Source organism: Acromyrmex echinatior, chromosome 15 (genome assembly GCF_024713525.1).
Source record: "Acromyrmex echinatior isolate Ae372 chromosome 15, ASM2471352v2, whole genome shotgun sequence".
Taxonomy (NCBI): domain Eukaryota; kingdom Metazoa; phylum Arthropoda; class Insecta; order Hymenoptera; family Formicidae; genus Acromyrmex; species Acromyrmex echinatior.
In genome coordinates this window covers 817,376-840,743 of record NC_141866.1, presented here as the reverse complement: position 1 = coordinate 840,743, position 23,368 = coordinate 817,376, and the positions used below count along the sequence as shown (strand labels likewise).

Here is a 23,368-nt window from a genome sequence, read left to right as displayed (position 1 = left end):
ATCAGAATGTAAGAACCAACCAACTACAGTCGAACATTTCCCTGCCGTTCGATTGTAACAGGGGAATACTCCAATAACGCATTCTCTATTCCGCAATCCTATTCCGCACTGTGTGATTTTACCCTAATACCCTCTCGTCGGTGACTAGGCATTAGTGCAAAAAATGCAAGCAACGCGAACAGACCTAAGGATCGATTCTGTATTTTAAAATGAGATGAAAATTATAAAAATGAGCGAATTTACTAAAATACTGATCATTTCATTGGTCAACACCTAGTAAATTTACTCGCTTTTGTAATTTTCACCTTGTTTGAAGATACAGGGGCTCGATTCTGTATCTTCAAACAAGGTGAAAATTACAAAAGCGAGCAAATTTACTAGGTGTTGACCAATGAAATAATCAGTATTCTTACTTTTATAATTTTTACCTCATTTCAAGATTCAGAATCGATTCCCTAATTTGATCATATTTATTTGCAATAGGGGATGGATTGAGTATTTTGAAATGAGATGAAAATTACAAAAGTGAGCAATGATAACTAGGTATTAACCAATTAAATTACGAATATTCTAGTGAATTCGTTCACTTTTATACAATAATTTTCACTTCGGGGATTCTGTATCTTCAAACAAGGGAATCGATTCTGTATCTTGAAACGAGGTGAAAATTACAAAAGTAAGTGAATTACTAGAATACTAAGCGAATTTACTAGAATACTAATAATTTCATTGGTCAACATCTAGTAAATTTGTTCACTTTTGTAATTTTCATCTTGTTTAAAGATACAATATATTGTACAATAGAATCGATCCTAAGGTAAAAATTACAAAAGTGAGCAAATTTACTAGATGTTAATCAATGAAATTCAGTATTCTAGTAAGTGTGTTCACTTTTGTAATTTTCATCTCGTTTCAAGATATAGAATCGATCTCTTATACACAATCGAACCCCAGATGTCGCTTCGGAGGATCTTTACTGATTTTGCTTGTAATCAGGAGGAACGTAACCTCAAAGAAATCCTGGGAATCGGAATTGTCAACTTTGCTAATAACGAACGTCAAAAGTGTAGTGTCAGCAAGCAGTACGATTTAACAAAAGCGAACATGCCGGATCATCTAGGAGAAGATATGCGGAAAGTGAAGAACGAGGAGGAGAAAGAAGAGAAGGAGATAAAATGTGAGCTCCATTTCGTGACTTTATTGTCAATCTTGTCATAATTTCTATTTCATAAAGGCTGTCTCCTGAATTTTCAGCACTGGATGAAGGCGATATCGCTTTGTTGAAGACTTATGTGAGTTTATCATCGTTATATTAAAAGGGAAATTTAAAATCGACATACAGAGACGAATGCTCATTTGCTATATGAATATTTGTTTAGAATCCTTATAAATTTTTGTTTTAAATAGGGCCAAGGACAATATACAAAAAGTATTAAGGCTGTTGAAGAGGACATTCAAACAATTATTAAGCGTGTGAATGAATTAACTGGGATCAAAGAATCTGATACCGGTCTGGCACCACCAGCACTTTGGGACTTAGCGGCTGACAAACAAACTCTGCAAAATGAACAACCTCTACAAGTGGCACGCTGTACCAAAATCATAAATGCAGATTCTGACGATCCAAAGTATATAATAAATGTGAAGCAGTTTGCAAAGTTTGTAGTTGACTTGGCAGATTCTGTAGCACCAACAGATATAGAAGAAGGTATGAGGGTAGGAGTAGATCGCAACAAGTATCAAATTCATATTCCTCTGCCATCCAAAATTGATCCTACTGTGACAATGATGCAAGTAGAAGAAAAACCTGATGTTACCTATAGTGACGTTGGTGGCTGCAAAGAACAAATAGAAAAATTGAGAGAAGTCGTCGAAACGCCACTATTACATGTTGGTTTATAATCATACTATTATATAATATAATCATACGTTACATTTATTAACAAAATATAACAAATCGTAATGTAACGAATATTAATTATAGCCAGAAAAATTTGTCAATCTTGGTATTGAACCACCAAAAGGTGTTTTGTTATTTGGACCTCCAGGCACAGGAAAGACTTTATGTGCTAGAGCGGTAGCTAACAGAACAGATGCCTGTTTCATTCGTGTCATTGGTTCAGAATTAGTTCAGAAATATGTTGGTGAGGTATGTCAGATAATGCGTAAAAAAAGCTGTTACAGCAATTATAAGTAAGCAAGAATCTATACGAATAATGTATACAATTTTTTTGCAGGGTGCTAGAATGGTAAGAGAACTATTTGAAATGGCACGAAGTAAAAAGGCATGTTTGATCTTCTTCGATGAAATCGATGCCATTGGTGGTGCTCGTTTTGATGATGGTGCTGGTGGCGATAATGAAGTTCAACGTACTATGCTGGAGTTAATAAATCAATTAGATGGGTAATTATCTCATTTATTCTTAAAAAAGCTATCATCTAATGTCAATTTTTTTTTCAGATTTGATCCGCGAGGCAATATAAAAGTTCTGATGGCGACAAATAGGCCGGATACGTTGGATCCTGCACTAATGCGACCGGGTCGCTTGGACAGAAAGATAGAATTTGGTTTGCCGGATCTTGAGGGACGCACGCATATTTTCAAGATTCACGCGCGTTCAATGAGTGTCGAGAGGGATATCAGGTTCGAATTGCTCGCTCGTTTGTGCCCTAACAGTACAGGCGCTGAAATACGATCGGTCTGTACCGAAGCTGGTATGTTTGCAATCCGTGCACGACGTAAGGTTGCAACAGAGAAGGACTTCCTCGAGGCAGTTAACAAGGTCATCAAATCATATGCCAAATTCTCTGCAACACCAAAATACATGACCTACAATTAGAATTCATTCGCAAAACGTTTAATTTTCGCATTCGATAAGTTATTATCAGCACGTCATATAAATCTTATAATTATTTTTATTGCTGTATCTATTGAATGAATCAAGAAACAATTTTATTCTCAAATAGAATATAATAAATGTTGTTTTCTAATACAAAAAGTTTCTAAGAGTTCTCTGTTGTTACAGTCTCAATGACTTATTTCTTCTATGCATGTAGATTTTCAAATCTCAATTTAATAGGTCCGTCAGGTTTATTGATTAGTAATGAAACCGAACCAAGAGAGTCCCCACCCCATGTAAACCGCAGGTTTCTGCAGATCTGGAAAGAATTTATTGAGTCATTATATGATTGTGCATTATAATATGTTATAAAGAATAGTACATAATTCTTAAGTCATTTACCCGGAGTAAAGTAATTTGTAAATTTTGTTCAGCGAATCGTCTTGCAATGCACGATCGCGGACCATGGCCGAAAGGCAATACAGTATATGGATTGATAAATTTTTCTTTTAGCTTGGTTACATCGTTATCACGTAACCATCTCTCTGGTCTGAATGAATTTGGTTCGTCGAAATACTCGGGAAGTCGACAAATCACTTGATTTTGTGTCACAACTACAGTCTGAAACGTTTCATTAAGTTAGATTTTCTCTTAAAGATTTGTCTTTTACGTCACTATTTTTAAAAATAAATATTTATTAATAAACAAAAATACACTACTTCTTTGGGAATATGATATCCGCTTAGAACTACATCAGTTTGCAGGATACGACCTATTCCTACAGAGAGAGGATTTAGCCTGAAAGTTTCTTTTAGTACAGCTTTAGTATATGTAGCGTTCCTTAGGATTTCTGCCGTTATAGGAGACATAGGATCCGTTAACAAAGTCGCAGCCTCTAATCTCAGTTTTTCTTGTACATTTGTATTTCTTGCAAGGTGATATAAGGCGTATGACAGACTGTATGTCGTCTAAAATAATATAAATCGTGCATAAGTCAATTAAAAAGAAACCTAGGCTTATAAAAATTTGAATATTTATCTAATTTACAAGTTTATAAATCTATTGAAAACTTACAGTATCTATGCCAGCGAGCAACGTATCACATGCCATTCCCACGATATCTTTGATGTCTAAAGTCTCATTTTTGAAATATTCTTTGAGAAGAGACTGTTTTCGACATATTGATGCATCTTGATTTCTCTGAGTAACCATTTGCAACGCTATTCTGTGTGTATCCCCAAAAATTATAAATTAGAATTGAGTAAATTATGAATAAAATTTCAATAGAAATTTATATTATTATCATGATCCTTCCATAAATAATACAAAGATTTTTTTGTATAAAAATGGCACAAAAAGAAAAGTTGAAATAAATTTGTTAATTATTATATATATATATATATATATATATATATATATATATAAATCTTATAAGTAACTATAATAAAAGAATAATATTAGTAATACATAATAATTCTGATGTCAAAAACTTCAAGCTCTTTTAATATAATTTATAAATTGTATGCTTCAAACACGATAAAGTGTTTTTAAATCGAATACGAATATTAATCTTATGATTAATTTTTTTTTTCAATACGAAACGAATGTATGCGATTCCAGAACATTGATTTTTCAAAATCGAGTAAAGCCTTGAACACAATGAGAGGCGATAACCCCGAGAGCGATAGTGATAGCAGAAAAAAATCTCGGAGAAATTCAACATTTGAGAATGCATATGTCAATGCATACAGAATAAAACAATAGCGATAAATTTCCAACGAGTTATTTCTATATGATTTTATCGGAATTATTTCTGTACTATTCCTATCGCTGTTGCCTTGCTTTGTGTCTAGAGCCTAAAAGTAAAGAACTGAACTAACAGAACTAGGAAGGGCAGAAGAAGTAACAGAACTGAGAAGGAGAGAAGAAGTAACTAAGTAAGAAAGAGATCAAAAATCGAAAAATATCTCCGAAAGCGATTTTGTGTCGATCTGCTTATTCAAATCTTTTAAATATTAAATTATTCATTTGAGCAAAAACATCTAGCTTAAATTTCTAGCCCATGTTCCGTTGATATTTTTATTTTTGTTCTTAAAAACCTTATTATTATTTAAATTAAATGTTTAATAATGTACATTTCCTTCTTGTTTAATAATTAATTATATTGTGTTTTTAAACTGCAGAAAATTCTGTCTTAATATATGTCATTAGTAGATTTTAATAATTTTAAAAGTTCTACTGATTCTATTATATTATATCCATATATAATCAATGACTTGCTTAAACTATTAATGTTAATGCAAAAAATAATGTTACTGCAAACTTTAAATTTTGCATTATTTATGAAATGATCGAATATTTTATCCAATGATTCGAGGGCATGACAATTAACATTTTATATCTATATTAATAAAAAATTCATAATTGTGTATAATAAAATATAATATAAGAAAAAGCTTATAAACGAGCAAAATAGGTGTATATTTGATAATATTTTTAATTTTATAATATAAAGATGGGACGTTTCGGCTTCAGCCATCTTCAGCCATTATAAAGATTCAATCCATATAAACGCATTATAAAATTAATATTAGACTTAAAAGGCTTTTTAATTCTATAACGAACAAGGACATTACAATGCACAAGAACTTAAACAATAATGTTAAGACTAACAAATATAAAACTATCCTGTAGTTATGATAAACAAAGAAAAATATCGTGGGTAAATATCTTAATAAATTAAATATGTTATAAAGGCACAAAAGACAGAGCTATTTTATCGACAATAATGTTATATATAAAGTGTATTACTGTGACCGCTGTTTATGGAACAAAGACAAAATTAAAATGAAGATTAAACAAAATATATCAGAAACATTAGAATAGAATTATTCAAATACTCGATCATCTCTGAGCAAATGGAGTTTAATCATAAATTTGAATGGAATTACGTTAAAATCATGGATCGAAATATTACAAAAGATTAATCTCGGAAGTTTTATACATTAAAGAAAACGGTCTTAATCTAAGAAAAGGTACGGAACTGTTGAATATAAATCATATATTTTTATATTATTGAAAAATTAAAAAAAGATCATATAAACATACATCTTTGTCTATTATGAAATAAATTCATTTAAAAAGAATACGTACATATATGATTAATTCAACATCTAATTTTGACCGTCAAGTGATGATTCTCGTATTTAGATAATGTACTCACATAAAACGATCTTATTTCCAATCATATTATAGAAAATTATTGTTTGTAAAATTGCGATGCGCCTTGTATGATTTAGTATCATATAATGTTTTTTTAAATTCTTTATATAGTAAGTGTTTATATGAATTAAATCTTTATGATGACTGAGGCTGAAGATGACTGAGTAAGTCGAAACGTTCCATCTCTTATATTGTAAAATTAAAGATACTGTCAAATATACATATTGCTATATTGCTTGTTTTTATAAGCCTTTCCTTATATTTTATTGTTTGTATATATGTATACGGTTATTTCTTGATCATAATTGTGTACTCACTCCTCCATATAATTCTGCGCCTTACGTAATTTTCGATATAATGGTGTTTCAAAAAATCGCCAAAACATTGGGCCGTTATCTAATTTTAATATTGCACTGTTTGTCGTAAGAGCTGCTTCGACCAGCCTTGAACTTCTAGAATATGGATGTTTTTCTTCTTCCGATAAACTTCCCATTTTTACATCAAAAGCCACGAGGCAAATCACTGAAAATTTATATCGATGACATTTATATGTATAAAACACTTCTTTTATTAATATTACGAATATTTTTTGCTAAAATTATTAATGCTAATGAATAGAATAATTTATCCAGATGAAAGAATATTACGTTCGAGAAAAAGATGTGAGAATAAAGGTAAGAAATCGTTTGTTTTTTCGCGGGAGCAGATCCGCACGAACTCTTGAACAACTGCGTCAGTATCCTCCAGATAATCGACAACATTGCGTGGTTTGCTAAGGACCTTCTGAAATTCGCGACGTAGCCTCCACCACTCGGTGCCATTTCTAAACAATGAATAAAATATTAAATTCCTAGTGCGTTTTTTAAATTCTATTGTTACTGGGATATGAAATGTTTTTACTGATTTTTACAAATATCGTAATATATATCGTAGTATGATGTATCGATGTATGTGAAATATTTTTACCGATTTTTACAAATATCGTAATATATCATAGTATGATGTATCAAAATTTTATGAGAACTATTCTTACGTGGGTAAAAGACCCCCACTGTTGTAGACATTAGTTCTGTCCTTTCGATACTTGAGAAGAGCCAAATGCGATCTTCTCTTAGGATGCAGACCCGTTTCAGCTTTGAAAATTTCTGCGATATCTTCTGGTCGGAATACCCATACGATTGGCTGACCTGGTACTATTTCCTCACGCACCAGGGGTCCATATCGTTTTAATTTCAATAAGCCATTCGCATGCAGCTTTGTGAAATTGTATTCACCTATACCGTTAATATATATTTGATAAGATTACTCTATATCGGTATTTAAGAGATAAGTGACTATATTAAATATTGTATTTAGAAATACACAAAAATATAGCAGCAAAGTAGTACGTAGAATCAGAATCCATTTCTATAACTTAATGGTAAAAAGGAAAATACAGAAAGTGAATTAAAAAACAAAAATATTAAATTTGCAGTAATAATAAATGTTTTTAGTTAATTATCGAAATACTATATATTATTCTTACCGATGAAAGGCACATATTTGTACAGCGTTCCAATAACGGGTAAGGATCTTGGCCCTGGAATGTTTTCGAAAGGCTTGGGTTTAGCACTGTCAATCTGATACGGATTATTCGAGCACACTCGAGCACATAATTTCTTTATCATTCCTTTTTTTTCACATAGTTTCACTCGTGCGTACATTATAAATTTTATACGTATATATACTTCGTATTGATGTTTTATCGTCAAATTACAGACTTTTGTTTTTATACGAGACTTCTTATAAGTGTAAACAGTACACCAGAGAAACAGGTTTTAGAATCTGTGCAGACTGCTTGAGCTCTCGATCGATTTTGAACCTTGCATTCTCCCTGTTCTCCGCCTTTCTTACCAGCCATTCGATATTCTTGTTCTGAAACGTTAGCATAAATTCGATGCTAGGTAGATAAACTCCGGACATCACGCGCGCACGTTCTATAGCATTATTTTAAGGAAACATGAGCACAAGCTGATGAATGTCATTGATTATTAACGCGACTGTTCTGACCAATACAGCAATATCTTCGTAATGTGGCTGACATAATATTATTTCTTTGTTTAATATATATTATTTATCTAAACGTAGTCTATTCTCTCACAACGTCGCTAATGTGTAGAAAAAAGTACTGATGATTTCGTATAATTTCGGAAATTTATGAAAGAAAAAAAGGGAATATAAAATGAACGCTTATGAAAAGAAGAGCATAAAAACCACTGCACAAGATATTGTTTGTGATATTTAATTGTCATTACATTAATAAAACATTAGACGTTTCGGCTACAATCTGGCCATCCTCAATAAATTCACAATATTCTTAAAACGCAGAATTACATTTAGCTAACATTAAATTCAACTTTAATATTAAATTCATGTAATATAACTACGTATAAAACATGTTCTTTCATCATGTGAAGGTGCTTCATACAAAAATGTTACAGCGCCAATTGTCATATTACGAAATATGTAGAAGAATTTCCAAATTCTAATTTAACAAATTAACCTATCATTAATATCTAGTCGAAATATATGAGAATAGAATCGTTACCTGTTTTATAGCAAAAAAATGATGAATCTCAAGTACATCCTTTACACAGATGGAAATTCGTCGTGATATTGTGTGTTATTATTTGTCATATCATATATGTTACCACTATTTATATATATGTGTCAAAAGTTTAGATTGTTCTAGAATTATTTATTAAGTGTGAGAGAGATGATTTCTTAAGAAAAGGTAGATAAACATTGGGCCAACCTTCAGTGTCACTTTGCTTATTGATACCACTTATTTGGCTTTTAATGTACATCATTTCAGAAATTCTTCTTTTCATAATGATTGTTCTAAAATTCTGATGTTATCTCAATCCAATTCATGCATCTCATTCAACTGGTGATGCGAAATCATTGACATCTCCGAAGTGGATCTTCTTATATCAGCTCTATGTTTTTTTATTCGAATTTTTAATTTCCTTTTTGTTTGGCCAACATAAGAAAACTCACAATTTAAACAATTAATTTTATAAACCACTCCACAATGATCCTCTTTACGCAAAGAATCTTTTCCAGTTTTTATAAATCTATTCATTTTGTTTATAGGTTTGTAAGATATTAAAGCCTTGAATATGTGATAGTTTTTTGAATTTTTCCGATACTTTACTTAAATATGGTATTGTGAAAAATTTTTTCTTTAAATTAGAAATAGAGTCGCTTTTGTTATTATTATGCTCACTATTTTTATCTAAATTAGATCTATTTTAAAGTTTTAATTCTATTTTTTATTGTTGAAAAGATGAATTTAAGAGGATAACCATTCATTAACAAAGTGTGAATTAAGTCAGAGATATTTTTTTTCTGAAATTTTGGATAGGATAAAAGCAATATTCTATTTAATTGCCTGATGATTACACCCCTTTTTGTGTACTAACGGATGATTCGAAAAATAATTTAAATATCTCCCTGAATTAGTAGGTTTTTTGTAAATATCGAAGATGATTCTTCCTTCTTTTCTCATTAGTTTAACGTCTAAAAAATTAATGCCATATTCATCGTCAAAGTCAACTGTGAATCTTAGCCTTTCATGATATGAATTAAACAATTCCAGAACATTCTCCACTTTGTCTTTATGCACCGCTAATACAATGTCGTCAACATAACGGGAATAAAAAGACAAGATAACATTATTAGTAATAATAATTTCTTGTTCTAAGTTTTGTAGAACAATATTCGCTAATATAGGGGACAATGGAAAGCCCATTAGCATGCCAAAAATCTGTCTAAATATTTTTTTGTCGAATTTAAAAAATGTAGAGTTAATTATAATCATAATTGCTTTGATAAACTCATGTAAAGAAATCGAAGTCTTGTTTTCATCAAGTTTCACCTATGTTCTATGCTCTTTACTACTAAATCGGTCGGAATGTTCGTGTACATCGAGACCACGTCAAATGATATAATACTGAAGTTTTTATCGATTACCTTTTCATTGAGTTTATTTACAATATCAAAACTGTTTTTTACGTAACTGAAATTCTTATTACTATTATTATCTATAATATCTTTTAAGAAGGTCACCAATGGATAAAAAGCATTGTTAATGCAGCTAACTATCAATCTTAGCGGATCTTCCTTGTGAATTTTTGGCAGTCCATAAGAACGCGGAAGTTCGCCGTCCGATACATATAATTTTTTGTATATGTTTAGGTCAATGTATCCTTTTCCAATTTTTCCAATTTTTTAGTAAGTTACTAATTTCCATTGTAATTTTATTAGTGGGATCTTTATTTATTAAACTGTATGTACTCTGATCGTTGAGAATCTCATACATTTTCCCTATGTAACTTTCATTATTCATAATAACTATATAATAACTGTTGTATTATCTTTATCAGCTTTGGTAATTAAAATGTCAGGATTCTCTGAGATGAATCGCTTTACTTCCCTTACACCTTCTCGTATGATGTTATTCTCAGACGATTTAATGTCACAATTATTTATTGATTTAAGTATTTGAATAATTTCATTCCTAACCGATTTACAAATTTCGTCATCAGCTCTGAAAAGATTATACTCAACATGTTTAATGAACTCGAGCACACTTTTTTCTTTGCTGATGACATTATTAGGTAAATTAAATTGCTGACCAAATTGCAATACGACTTTGGCTTTCTCTGGAATCTCAGTATCACTGAGATTTATTAGCCATTGTTCGTTGATATTCGTTATTGCAAAATTTGTTGTAAATTTGTAAATATTAATATTATAAATTGTTTGTCGTTCATAGGCCGCAATATCTTTGATTGTAATTTTCTTTAATTTCAAAGGTGCATGCTCTTCTTTTCATAAGTTTTGATTTATAAATCACGTTCGTTTTTATTATAAAATGAACGTACAATAAAATGTACAATTAAAAAAAATTCTTTTTAATATTTTTAACCATTAACAATCGAATCAATTATTATAAAAAAGTAATAATAATACAGTTTATAATGTGGATCTAAATATTAATCTCCTCACTAAATGTTTCACAATCTGGTATATTAAGAACATCTCTGAGAAATTTAAAACTTAAATATAATATTTCATATTACTCCATCATTCATTATTAACTTGTATTAGTTCATCGTATATTACAAATGAATGATTTCAAAGATAATTTACATAAAAAAATAAAAGTTCGGCATTAATAATCAGAATAACACAGAAAAATTATCAAATGTTTCCATTTTAGAGGAAAGCTTTCCCATTTAATACTATCTTCTCTCCTACTTCTGAAATTCCTCACTCCTTACAAAACATATATTAGTTCTCAAGTTTGTTCTTTAAAAATTCTCTCCTTCAATTTCCGTCAAGACAACTTTGCCATCATTTAATCTATTTAGAATAAATTATATTTCTGGATTAAAATACATTTGCACAGATAACAATGTTTATAACTTTGACTCAACTTTACAGATTTGATGGTTAAAATTAAACACATTATGACGATTGTTGACTATTGTACTTATTTTTATAAAATTTAGAATTTTTGTGTTATAGACTAATGTATGAATCTGAAATGAAATTATAATTTCAAGATATAATAATTTGCAAACAATAATTTAATGAGATTTTGAGTAGTTTAAAAAAAGAAAAACATTACAATTTGTAAAGAAATTCTACGAATTTAGATTGCATTATAAATAAGTATAAGAAGAATTATAATAACGTAGGGAAAAAAATTTTTGTTTAACTTAAAAAAATATATTCTTTGAATTATTTTTCTAAAGTAAAAGAAATATTTGTTGGATTGAAGAAAAACAATTATATACATTTAATAAAATATTTTTTTAAAGAAAATAATTTTTCTTAATTATGAATTTTTTAATTTTCAAAAAGATTTTGTTGATTTGAAATATAACGTAAATAAAAATAATTTTTATTTTTTTTTGAATGAAGAAAATTAATTTATTTAAATGTAAAAAATATGTTTAAATAAAAATTTCTTTCTTTCAAAAATAATCAAAAATTAACTAAATCATTTCTTAAATCTACAAAAATTATTTTTTACACTAAAAGAATTATTTGTTGCTTTAAGTAAAAAATTTTTTTATTTAATAACATTTTTTAATTAAAAGATGTATATAATTTGAATTAAAATATTTTTAATTTAAGTTATATTTTAATTAAGTTAAACAACACAAGGAGGGGATGCTGAGACGACTGAAACGAATCAAACCTATGGGTTTAATAGGAATTAATTGATTCACCCTTCCACGCGAACTTGTGGAAATATAATTAGCAAACTGTTGTAGTATTTATTGTAGTGCTTACTCAGCTTACGTCAACTTTTTTACTTTGAAAACAATTTTATTGTAAAACGGTCCTTTGCGACTAGCTCAATTTACCCTTAGTTTTTGACTAATTTTATATAAAATTAAAAAAAGTTATAATGGAGATCGAGAGGAAGAATAAATCGTTTTATCATTATCATGATAACGTGAAACATTTGTAATTATCAATTATTGTTAATAATACACACAAGTTTTACACATTACCATCCAGTGTCGACTTACATTGGCTAGCATTTTTTATTTAAAGCTACTACCTTTGGTTAGAATAAAAAGACTTTTCAAATACAAAAGATATGTATTATATATATTATTTAGGATTTATCAAATTAAAGATAGTACCACTTGTGTTTAACTTTTAATTTTGTACAACAATTTTTTTCTAAAAGTGAGTATTTTTAGCTTTTTTTGAAGTTATGTCTCCATTTGTAGAAGAAATTGAGAAGTAATTGATTAATCTAAGTCATTAAAAATAAAATTTGTTAAGTTGTATGACATCTTACATTATCTGAACTACTGCTATTAAAAAATGAAAATAGCAATCTGTCAAAAACTATAATACAGTTTTTTCCGACTAAAATTCTAATCTTCCTTTGTATTATAAAACTATTGTAAATATTGCCTTTATTTTACTAATTTAGGAGTAAGAAAAACATCTTTTATATAAACATGTTCAATTTCAAAGCAATATCTTTGACAGTTTTTTAATAAACACTTCCACAAATTTGGAAAATGTTTCAAAAAAAATGAATTTAAAGTTTTTCATTTTATTATTTTATATTTATATAATTATAAATGTAACTATATTTAATCAGTTAGGATCATAAATATGATTTCTATTTCTTCATACAAGTGTTTGTCAGCAAATTTTTTTCATTCTTATGAGCCATTGCCCATTCACGCGCTTCGTTTTTTATCTACCCCTTCACTTTACAATCTATAAGTACATATTTGAATTTATATTTGTTTCACAAATGTACTCTTAAGACTTCAAACTTTTGAAATATAGAAGAAAGCGATTTTTTTTTAAAACTTAAAATATAATATTCTTTTAAGGAAATTCATAGGAGTTTTTTCTTTGAACGTGTAACGTGTGACTCGTCGCTGTCCGCACCGACCAATTGAACTCGTGTCGGATAGCTGGTGGGAATCTCGTACGACTGTACGAGTGAACGTACGAGCGTGCACAGCAATAATCAGTTTACACCGTACACTCGGCTCGAAAGGCACGGCTGGTATGTGGTAGCGCGCGACACGCCAACGAGTAACAGAAATCGCACGCGTGTGCGTCGCGTACGCGTGAGTGACTCGTCTTGTTTCTTTTTTTGTCTTTCTTTTTTTTTATGATCAAAAAAAAGCAACAAGAAGACACAAACAGGCCAGGAGGAATCAAATGATGTCGTAGGATTGACTGGACGAACCTGTCAGCCGGTGCGCAGCTTAGTGGATTCTGGTCAATTCACATCCTGTTCCCTTTCTTTATTTTCCTTTTTCTCTTTTCTTTTTTTCGTGGACTTATTATCTAGTTATACAGTCTAGATAATATTTTATCAGCATCACATTTCGAAAGTATCTTCGAAAATATTTCGTGAGTATCTTATCTCTACAATGAAATATCTTTGCATCTTTTATTTCTATTTGGGCATGTCAACATCTTACAAGTACACATCTTATAAATATATATATGCTACTATATATATATATATATATATTTATAAAAATTCCTATAAAAATTCTTTTGGGGCTTTTATTTATTTTTAATTTAAAATTTTAATTTAAAATTTTAACCATTACCATTAATAAACAATCTATATAAATTCATATTAAAATAATTATCTGTTCGTAATGTTCATATTCAAATATTGCTTTCTTCGTTAAAATTGTATCGTCTATTAAATTACAGACGGACGATGATTGAAATTATTTTCATGTTAATCCATAGTTAAAAGTCATATTTTGAATCGTTCTTTACTGAACAGAAAACGTATACTTTGTATCTACATGTTTGGAAAATTGTTTGAAAAATACTTATATATTATATTAATTATATATTAACAAAGAAGATATTGTTTATGGAGCAGTGACATTTATTTATAGGTTAAACAATAATAACAATAAAAATCTAATTATAATATCAATATAATTTAAGAATGAAGACAGTTCTTAGTACCTTTTCCTTAGTAAATTAATCTTTCTAATGTAAAAAAGATAACGGATGTTTTCGTAATGTTTCTTTTGATAAGCAAGTTTTATTCAACAATATATATCTCTAAATTGAGTGATATTGATGTAAGATATATTAATTATCATTCGTCTATAATTTAATGGACAACGTAATTGTGCATTGTTTCGTGTTACACATGATGAAGAAAAAATTAAATCTTTAGAAAAAAATTCCATTAATCTTTATACGATGATTTGTTTAAAATTTTAAAGTTTTGATTCTACTTTTAATATGCATTATGAAATATCGGATGATTAATAATTTTAATAAGATTATATGTATAAACACACACAGATACGAATATATGTCATCTTCTCTAATGCAATACTATATATTAAACGAAGATAAAAGCAGCAATATAATAATGAAGAAGATAAGGTATCAAATTAACAAGATCACTATTAAAATACAAAGTATTTTTTAAACAAATTATGTATATGAATATTTAATCTTTTTGTTAGCTAAACTACTAATTACTTTATTTAGATAATTTTATTTAAGTGAAGAATTTAGAAGAAAAATTGAAGTGGATTAACTTTATTTATATAGTTGATGAAATCTTTTTAATTGCTATTTGAATAAATTGATTTTAACGCAGATAAAATATGGAATGCAAATTGAAATGATTAGTTTTATCTAAAATAAAAATAGTTCTATCTCAAGTAAAATTTTAAATAAAAATAAATAAAAGATAAATAAATTTTTTTGTAATGACAAAATTCCAAATTGGAGTCAAAGCAAATTGACAATTTCTTATCTATTGAATAAAATTCCGAGTCATAATATGCCTAAGCTTTTCCGTACATTATATATAGCTAAATAATAATAACTTTACGGAATAAATAAATAGATGATGGCATACGAAATAGATACGGAAATAAATAAATAGATATAGACGGCACGTACATCATGTGTTTTACGTAATTACAAGCGATATTGTTACATTCATATATGTACGTGACACTTGTATCTATACTGCACTAAATTAGCATCAATTGTATTCGCGATCCTCTTACGGAAGTGCAGGTTTCAAAAAGGATGCATGTGGATAACATCATGGCACATGTTATTCACTGGAATTATTTGATGATTTTTTCATGCATATCCACAAACAATTTATTTCTATTTAGAAAAATACGTAAAGAGCAGAAAAAAAGATTTGATTTCTAACAAATTCTTTTATTATTTCGAAAAATAATAAAATATATTTGCTATATAATATTATTTGGATAAATTTTATCTATCTCATTAATACATAAAAATCAAATCGTTATTTATTTGATTGAAAACATAAAGTAGGTTTTTTATCCTAAGCTATAGATAATAATTTATGTCAAATTTAGTTTTTTTAATCATTTATCTGTGACAAGAAAATACCGTATTGAAATTAGAAATAGAAATATATTTAATGTTGAAGAACTACCTAATTGTATCTTTTTACGTAAATATATTGCAGATACATCGTATCTGTCACGTCTGGAATTTAATCGGAGAAATTCAGAATCAGGAACAGGAAATTCTATCTGGCCATTGTATGCGTATCGCGTACGTGACACTATATATGAAAGCAACGTCTTTTATAATTTTTTTTTCGTGAAATACTGTTTCGTACATCTTTCTTTTATATTACTAAAGAGATTATTAAGAAGAAAATACATTCAAATTTTCATAGTAGATAGTACAAATAACGCACGAGAGCATTAAGTTAATGAAATTTAATTTAAACAGTGAAACTTCCAATTCATAATATTGAGAGTAAATCTATTCTTTACATTTGCACTGTATTATACTTTTTACACTTAAAAAAGAATTAAATATACGTATAATTAGATATCGAAGAAAGAGAGGAAAAATGAATAATATAGGAAGTTTTATTATCCAGAATAAAACTAATAATAACGTCTTATTTATAAAAATCTTTATCTATACAATGCATAATTATGATATAATAAACAATATCACTGTTTATTTATCATACTCTGTAAAAACCATTGACATAAGATTCACATATTTACGAAATTTTTGTTTCTATAATCATTACTGGGAAAAAACATTAGAAGTTTATGAAGCAAGTGATAAAATTGTTTGTATCAACTCTTTTGCTGTAACGCAATCCGTATATGTTACATATATAACGAACTATATATATCATAAGCTCTCACATTTGTGTCTCGCAATATTCTCAGAAACGTCTTTACATGATTGATTATTAATGAACAATTCTTCAATGGAAATTAATTAACAGTTATAATATAACAAGTAATAATATAAATAATTAATACAATTATGTGACTGAAATATGCCAGCCGGTATATTTAATTAATCGATCTCCTACACACACTTCCGAAGTTTAATCATTTAAATTCGAGACTTCCTGTATACAGAGTGTCTTAAATACACTAAAAAATTTTAAACGATGATTCCTCACATAAAATTCAAGATGAAAATTTTATATGATTATAAGTTTAAAACGGTTTAGTTTCAAAAATATTATACATAGTATCAAGATTGAAAAAAAATTTCGTTTTTTTCAAAAACTTCAAAAACCGTTCGAACTATTTTGATGAAATTTAATTTATACATGTTTGAAGGATACAAAGCTTCACTTTTTCGGACTATATATTATTTTTTATGCAATCAGAGATGGATCTAAGGGTAAGCGGATATTCTTTTTTATGAAAAAAAAATTGTTACACCATTGATTCTTCTTATCAACAGAAAAAAGATTTCTTTAATATTTTCGATAAAATAAGCCATTTCCGAAATGGTTTTCTATTAATAAAATAAAATTATTTTGCAATCTGAAAATTCGAATTAATTTTTTTTCTGAAAAATGGCTTATTCTAAAATATTAAAGAAAATATTAAAGAAGAGACTTTTTTCTGTTAATTCAGTCCATTTATCATAAAAAAATTTCGAACGTAAGAAAAATCAGTGACTGATTTATCCTATTTGTCATTAAAAAATTTCAAACGTAAAAAAATCAGTAAAATGAATAATTTTTTAAATAAGTAACACAAAAAAAATATATGAGCGGTTCTTTAGTATTTTACAGACGTTGTTATGCTACTAATTTCATTCTAAAAGAAAAAAAAAAGATTAACAGGATAAGGAGGTGATTTCGAGCCCCCGCACGTAATCGATTGCCACAGGGGACAAAATGAACACCCAGATGAAAGAATATTTTATACAAAGTATAATATTTTCATCCCAAAAGAGCCACATCATTTCGAGATATTGATTAAAATATGATTTTTTATTAGTATTTTTTTCTCCGCTAAATCTAAATGAATTTACAAAAAAAAAAATAGATATAAAAGATATAAGAAGATAGAGTAAGAAATTTTTTGTCATTCTTGGCTCAGAATTCTGTTTTTAAAAAATTCAAGAATTTTTTAAATCGCATTTTTTATATCTAAACGTTTGACCACTATTAAAATAATTCAGCAGCTAAATCTTATTATAAATTATATTCAGTGTTAAAAATTATATGTTTCGCGGGTTTTCTCCGTATCCAGATCCATTCTTAGAATGCCAACGTTTCGTGAACCTTGCAGATTTTATCAGAGCGAGGAGCGAGGAGCAGCTTGATACTGACATGTTCCTCCAGGCCGTTCTTTTTATATTACGCTGCTTGTTGGAGTGATAGGGGAACGGAAGAAGAAAAGAATTGTAAGTGGGGGGGGGGGGGGAGAGGTGGTGGAATTGGTCGGTCTTCAATAACCAGGAGAATGGTCTTTCATATTTTATTTATGTTGTAGCCATTATTTCTATTTAGATTGTTAGGGTACTTTTGTATCTCTATGGCTTCTCTATACTTTCTTGGAAAGTATGATGTAATGTTGGCTATTCGTCGTTTTGTACCGTTGTCTTGTTTGCATGTTTATTGATTATTTTGGTTATGTCTTTTTTATCGTGTCTGTAGATATCGATTCTGTAAGGCTAATTTTAGGTGATTGAGTTGTGTCTGTAAATGTTCTTTGTCAGAGATGGTGAAAACTCTACAAGTGAGTTGATTGCTGACTGTTTTTGTGCTGGGTAGTGGTGGTGGTGCGACTCGGCATGTAGGTATCTATCTGTGTGTGTTGGTTTTCTGTACACTTGATGGCCATCAGCTTTCTTAGAGACAAGAACATTTAGGAAGGGGAGTTTTCTGTTTTCCTCTACGTCTATAGTGAAATGGATATTTGGATGTTAATTGTTGAGAAATATAAGGAATTTTTACGGAGTTTGCTCCATATCATCGGAGTGTCTCCATATCACGAATGTGTCGTCTACATAACGGAACCAAATTTTTAGTTTTTTGGGTGTTTATCTGAGGGCCTTTTTCTCAAAATGCTCCATGAAAATGTTGACGATTACAGGAGAAATAGGAGAGCCCATCGCTGCTCCTGAAGTTTGTTCAGAAAATTAGTTGTTATAGAAGAAGTAAATGATTGTTAAGCAGTGCTCTATTACAACATCTTCATGGAGCATTTTGAGAAAGAGGAAAAACACTCAGAAAAACACTCAAACCACCAGAAGTTTGGTTCCGTTATGTAGACAACACATTCATGATATAGAGACACGGCAGAACCGAACTCCGTAAATTCCTTATTTTCCTCAACATCCAAATATCCATTTCACTATAGACGTAGAGGAAAGCGGAAAACTCCCCTTCCTAGAGATATTCTTGTCTCTAAGAAAGCTGACGGTACCTCAGGCCATCAAGTGTACAGAAAACCAACATACACAGATAGATATCTACACGTCGAGTCGCATCCCAGCACAAAAACAGTCAACAATCAACTCATTTGTACATAGAGCTTTCACCATCTCTGACAAAGAACATCTACAGACAGAACTCAATCACCTAAAACTAGCCTTATAGAAAAACGGACACGACAAAAAAGACATAATAATCAATAATCAATAAACATGCAAACAAGACAACAGTCTCTGACATATAATCAAACAAAAGGATCCTATCCATTCTTCCATATGTCAAAGAATAGATCGGATTAGCAGGATATTAAACAAACACAATATCCGAACTATCTTCAAACCACCCAAAAAGATAGGACAAATCTTAAAAAATCCTCAAGATCAAAGACCTCCTTGTATACTCAGCTCTGCAGGATATACAAAATATCTTATTCCTGCGGTCAAGTATACATTGGAGAAACCGGGAGAATGGTAAACGTAACGTATGCATAAAGAACACCAACATGATGTCAGGCTACCACGCAGTTATCAGAACATCGAAACAGGACATCAAAAAATACTGTTTGATAAAACGACCACAATAGCCAACATTACATCACACTTTCCAAGAAAGTATAGATAAGCCATAGAGATACAAAAACATCCCAACAATCTAAATAGAGATAATGGCTACAATATAAATAAAATATGGAAAACCATTCTCCCACAATTCTGTTCTTCTCCCCCCCCCCCTCAACAAGCAGCGTAATATAAAAGGAACAGCTCAGTATCAGGCTGCTCTTTGCCCTGATGAAATAGACTGCAAGGTTGATGAAACGTTGGCATTCCAAGTATGAATCTGAACACAGAGAAAACCCGCAAAACACATAATCTTTAATACTGAATATAATTTATAATAAAATTAACTGCTGAATTATTTTAAAAGTGGTCAAACATTTAGATCATATAAAAAATGCGATTTTAAAAAATTCTTAAATTTTTAAAAACAGAATTTTGAGCCAAGAATGACAAAAAATTTCTTACTCTAATCTTAATATCCTTTATAGCTATTATTTTTTATAAAGATTCGTTTAGATTTAGCAGAGAAAAAAAAATACTAATGAAAAATCACATTTTATTCAATATCTCGAAATGCTGTGGCTCTTTTGGGATGAAACTTTGTACAAAATATTCTTTCATCTGGGTGTTCATCTGTGGCAATCGATTACGTGCCCAAAATCACCTTCTTATCCTGCTATACCCTTTATTATTTTACGTTAGTATAATAAAAAGAATATATTTTCTATGCAAATAGATATAGAAGAAAGTCATTAAAAATTATATCTTGAATACTTCATATAAAAGATATTATATTTTTATTGTTAGATAGTTTTACTGCATTTATAATTACTTAGAAAGAGTAAAGAAAATAATTTTGACTGACATCAGCATGAACGCTTATAGCGCGTGAAAAACTAAAAGAAACAGTTAAAAAGAGCGCTTTTGAGCATAAATGTTGGAGTACGACCGAACTAATTGATTTGATAATACAGATTTTTTTTAATTCCAAATAAAAAAAGTCGGTAATAATGATATTTTTAATTTATTTCTTATATTATCGGTCTATCTCATTCAAACGTATACGTCTGTTCTTATCCAACAAATTACAACGCCATCTCTTGCAAGATCGAATACCTACTTATTGCTTTGTTTACTATTCTGAGTCTTCGCTCAGCGTTCGTACACACGTAATTTGGCAGATCGCATAAATCTTTCTTTTTAAGCTTTTAATCTCTGTAGTTTTATAAACTCAGTATTGTTTGTGCACGTAAAACACTGGATGCTGAATTGTTATTTTGTCCATGTAAATTATAAAACTTTTATATTAAGGACACACATCTATATGTCAGTTCTACAAGTTGAAAAAATGTAAGTTTTTAACTTCTTTTTTAAATTGTAATATAAAGGCCACTACAGCACTTTCCAATGTTGCATCTACTTTAATCTTGTAAAAGAATCTTTGATTCGATCTGTTCAGTAAATTCGGAGATTTATATCGATTTCTCTGAATGTCCCGACAATTTGGTCACTCCAGCATTCTCTTAAGCGTGTGAGCATGCCATGGATACGGAACACATCTTACGCATTTGTTATGAAAACTGCGATTAATCATCCAGCGAAGATATCCGCAAAATATGCACTCAATTTGCATTTGGCGGAGAGTACTTAACTTGCACTTTCCTCGATGACAAACGAGGCGTTAAAAATCACGTTGTTGCGATACGATCGAAGAAGTTTTGCAATCGAAACTCGCGCAACATTTTATAGTTGTAAATATCGTCTTTAATTTTTTTTTCGCACTCTGATGAATAATATGAGAGGAGCAAGGAATGAGTGACGATTATTTTCGGTGTTGCATATATTCGATCTATACTATACAATCACACCATACGAAATTTTTCGGCAATACATCGAGCCTTGTCACGCCCGTTGCTGTTACTTATAAGTGGGTTAACGATGACATAACGACGTCCTTCGAATGTGTAGAAAATAATAATGATTCCCGTTCGATCAACAGAACGCGTCGCACCAAAGTTAACGGAACGTTCGATTCTCCCGCAAGAATTCGTTTATAGTGTTAGCGGATTCTATGTCGATAACGGAAGTTTCTTCTAGAGTTGATTGGGATGTTTCTGTCAATAAAAATGTATCTAAGTTATCTAAGTTCGTTATAATTGACCGCAACGTTTTTAATTTCCCGTTAGACAGATAAATGTATATTACCATTAACAGAGAGGGAAAAAGAGAAATATATGAATATTATTTAATCAATTACTTAATCAATTACATCTATTTTTGTATTATTATTTCTGTTCTGTTCTATACTTATAACATCCAAATCAGAAATAATAAGAACAAAATAAATGAAATTCATTTTAAACTTTTCTTACACAAAGTCTCGATTAATAAATAGCGCCGGCCAATTTGATAAAACATGTGTGATTTGTCGAGAGGTTTATTGAGTAATTTATTATAGGTCTATACTTTTTAGCTAAAGTTCTTGCGCGATTAATTTTTCTTTTTTTTCTCTTCACATTGAAGAGAACAAGAAAAAAGATAAACCAAAAAATTCAGCGATGTCAACATAGTTTAATTTTAATCTCAGCTAAGTTTCTACATTAATATAGTTTAATTTTCTTGGTTTAACTAACTCTTCATCTTTTTCCAGTTCTGAGAATTAGAAAAAAATAAAGAGTAAGTTGAACTGAGATTAAAGTTAATCTACATGGTAAAGAAATGAGTCTAAAACAAACAGATCTTATGCATTAGCATCATGAAATTTTTTTTGAAGAAGGAGGGTTTCATCAATCCGAGGATGTATGGTGCATCAATTGGACAACCAAAAAAAAAAGGATGATTTTGTTACTGTAATGAAAAGAACTGCATCAATTTTATTGTTGTGATTTATAACAATTTTTAACATTAATGAATTCCATTTGGATAATTTTATAACTTTTAATATCTCCTCGTATCTCATTTTGAAGAGGAAAAATTTTACGTTTTGTACATCATGTAACTTTTACTTATTTTTTTTTAAAGACTTTTTTTTAAAGAAAGACAATTCAGCTAATACAAGCAAAATATTTAATTCTTTAATTGTTATTGTATGCTCGAACTAACAGAAATACTAAAAATTATTTATATGATCTTATAACGAAAAGAAAAAAATATTTTAACAGCAAAAAATTCACACAAAAGTTGTATGTTTCTTACAATTAAAAATGAAAGAGAAATTTCGATAGAGTAAAGTAGAGAATTGACTAATTCAAAATAAAATATTCTCATTAGTAAAACAGTGAAAAATTATTAGGCACCGACCGGTGTGAATGGATGCTATCAAGATGTATGCTAATGAGACTCCCAAAATGGAACAATAAAAAATTTCGGGAGGAGGGGGGGGAGAGTTGAACTCTCAAAATCCTCCTCCTGGATATACCCATGATCTTATGTGACTGCATCATGCGAATCACTGT

The 23,368-nt window shown here is 29.5% G+C and overlaps 3 protein-coding genes across 5 annotated transcripts in view; 2 read left to right on the top strand and 1 right to left on the bottom strand.

Moving 5' to 3' along the window:
- The first annotated feature begins 948 nt into the window (after positions 1 to 948).
- On the top strand, positions 949 to 2,999 carry Rpt1 (26S proteasome regulatory subunit Rpt1). Its single transcript, XM_011064847.2, has 6 exons — positions 949 to 1,177; positions 1,255 to 1,292; positions 1,408 to 1,890; positions 1,985 to 2,149; positions 2,238 to 2,404; positions 2,462 to 2,999. Exons 1-6 carry the CDS (start codon positions 955 to 957, stop codon positions 2,838 to 2,840), a joined length of 1,455 nt encoding a protein of 484 aa, XP_011063149.2. The 5' UTR covers positions 949 to 954; the 3' UTR covers positions 2,841 to 2,999.
- Positions 2,930 to 8,629, bottom strand: dib (Cytochrome P450 302a1, mitochondrial). Its single transcript, XM_011064848.2, has 8 exons — positions 7,588 to 8,629; positions 7,096 to 7,336; positions 6,710 to 6,885; positions 6,380 to 6,584; positions 3,915 to 4,065; positions 3,560 to 3,808; positions 3,243 to 3,461; positions 2,930 to 3,159 (listed from the first exon to the last, which is right to left on the bottom strand). Exons 1-8 carry the CDS (start codon positions 7,763 to 7,765, stop codon positions 3,046 to 3,048), a joined length of 1,533 nt encoding a protein of 510 aa, XP_011063150.1. The 5' UTR covers positions 7,766 to 8,629; the 3' UTR covers positions 2,930 to 3,045.
- A 4,977-nt stretch (positions 8,630 to 13,606) lies between these two features.
- The window catches only part of LOC105151251 (sphingomyelin phosphodiesterase), a 47,286-nt gene continuing 37,524 nt past the window's right edge, over positions 13,607 to 23,368 (top strand). For 2 of the 3 annotated variants that reach the window (XR_015547605.1, XM_011064852.2), the window contains exon 1: positions 13,607 to 14,015. The gene's annotated coding sequence lies outside the window, so the exon portion shown is untranslated. The remainder of the gene's footprint in view (positions 14,016 to 23,368) is intronic. The other variant, XM_011064853.2, reaches the window with a different exon arrangement.

Coding starts and splice junctions, on each gene's coding strand:
- Rpt1 (XM_011064847.2), top strand. CDS start 955: ATGTCGCTTCGGAGGATCTTTACTGATTTTGCTTGTAATCAGGAGGAA. Junction 1,293..1,407: donor TCGCTTTGTTGAAGACTTAT/GTGAGTTTATCA, acceptor TGTTTTAAATAG/GGCCAAGGACAATATACAAA. Junction 2,405..2,461: donor TTAATAAATCAATTAGATGG/GTAATTATCTCA, acceptor TTTTTTTTTCAG/ATTTGATCCGCGAGGCAATA.
- dib (XM_011064848.2), bottom strand. CDS start 7,765: ATGTACGCACGAGTGAAACTATGTGAAAAAAAAGGAATGATAAAGAAA. Junction 3,809..3,914: donor TGCTCGCTGGCATAGATACT/GTAAGTTTTCAA, acceptor ATATTATTTTAG/ACGACATACAGTCTGTCATA. Junction 3,160..3,242: donor TACAAATTACTTTACTCCGG/GTAAATGACTTA, acceptor AATTCTTTCCAG/ATCTGCAGAAACCTGCGGTT.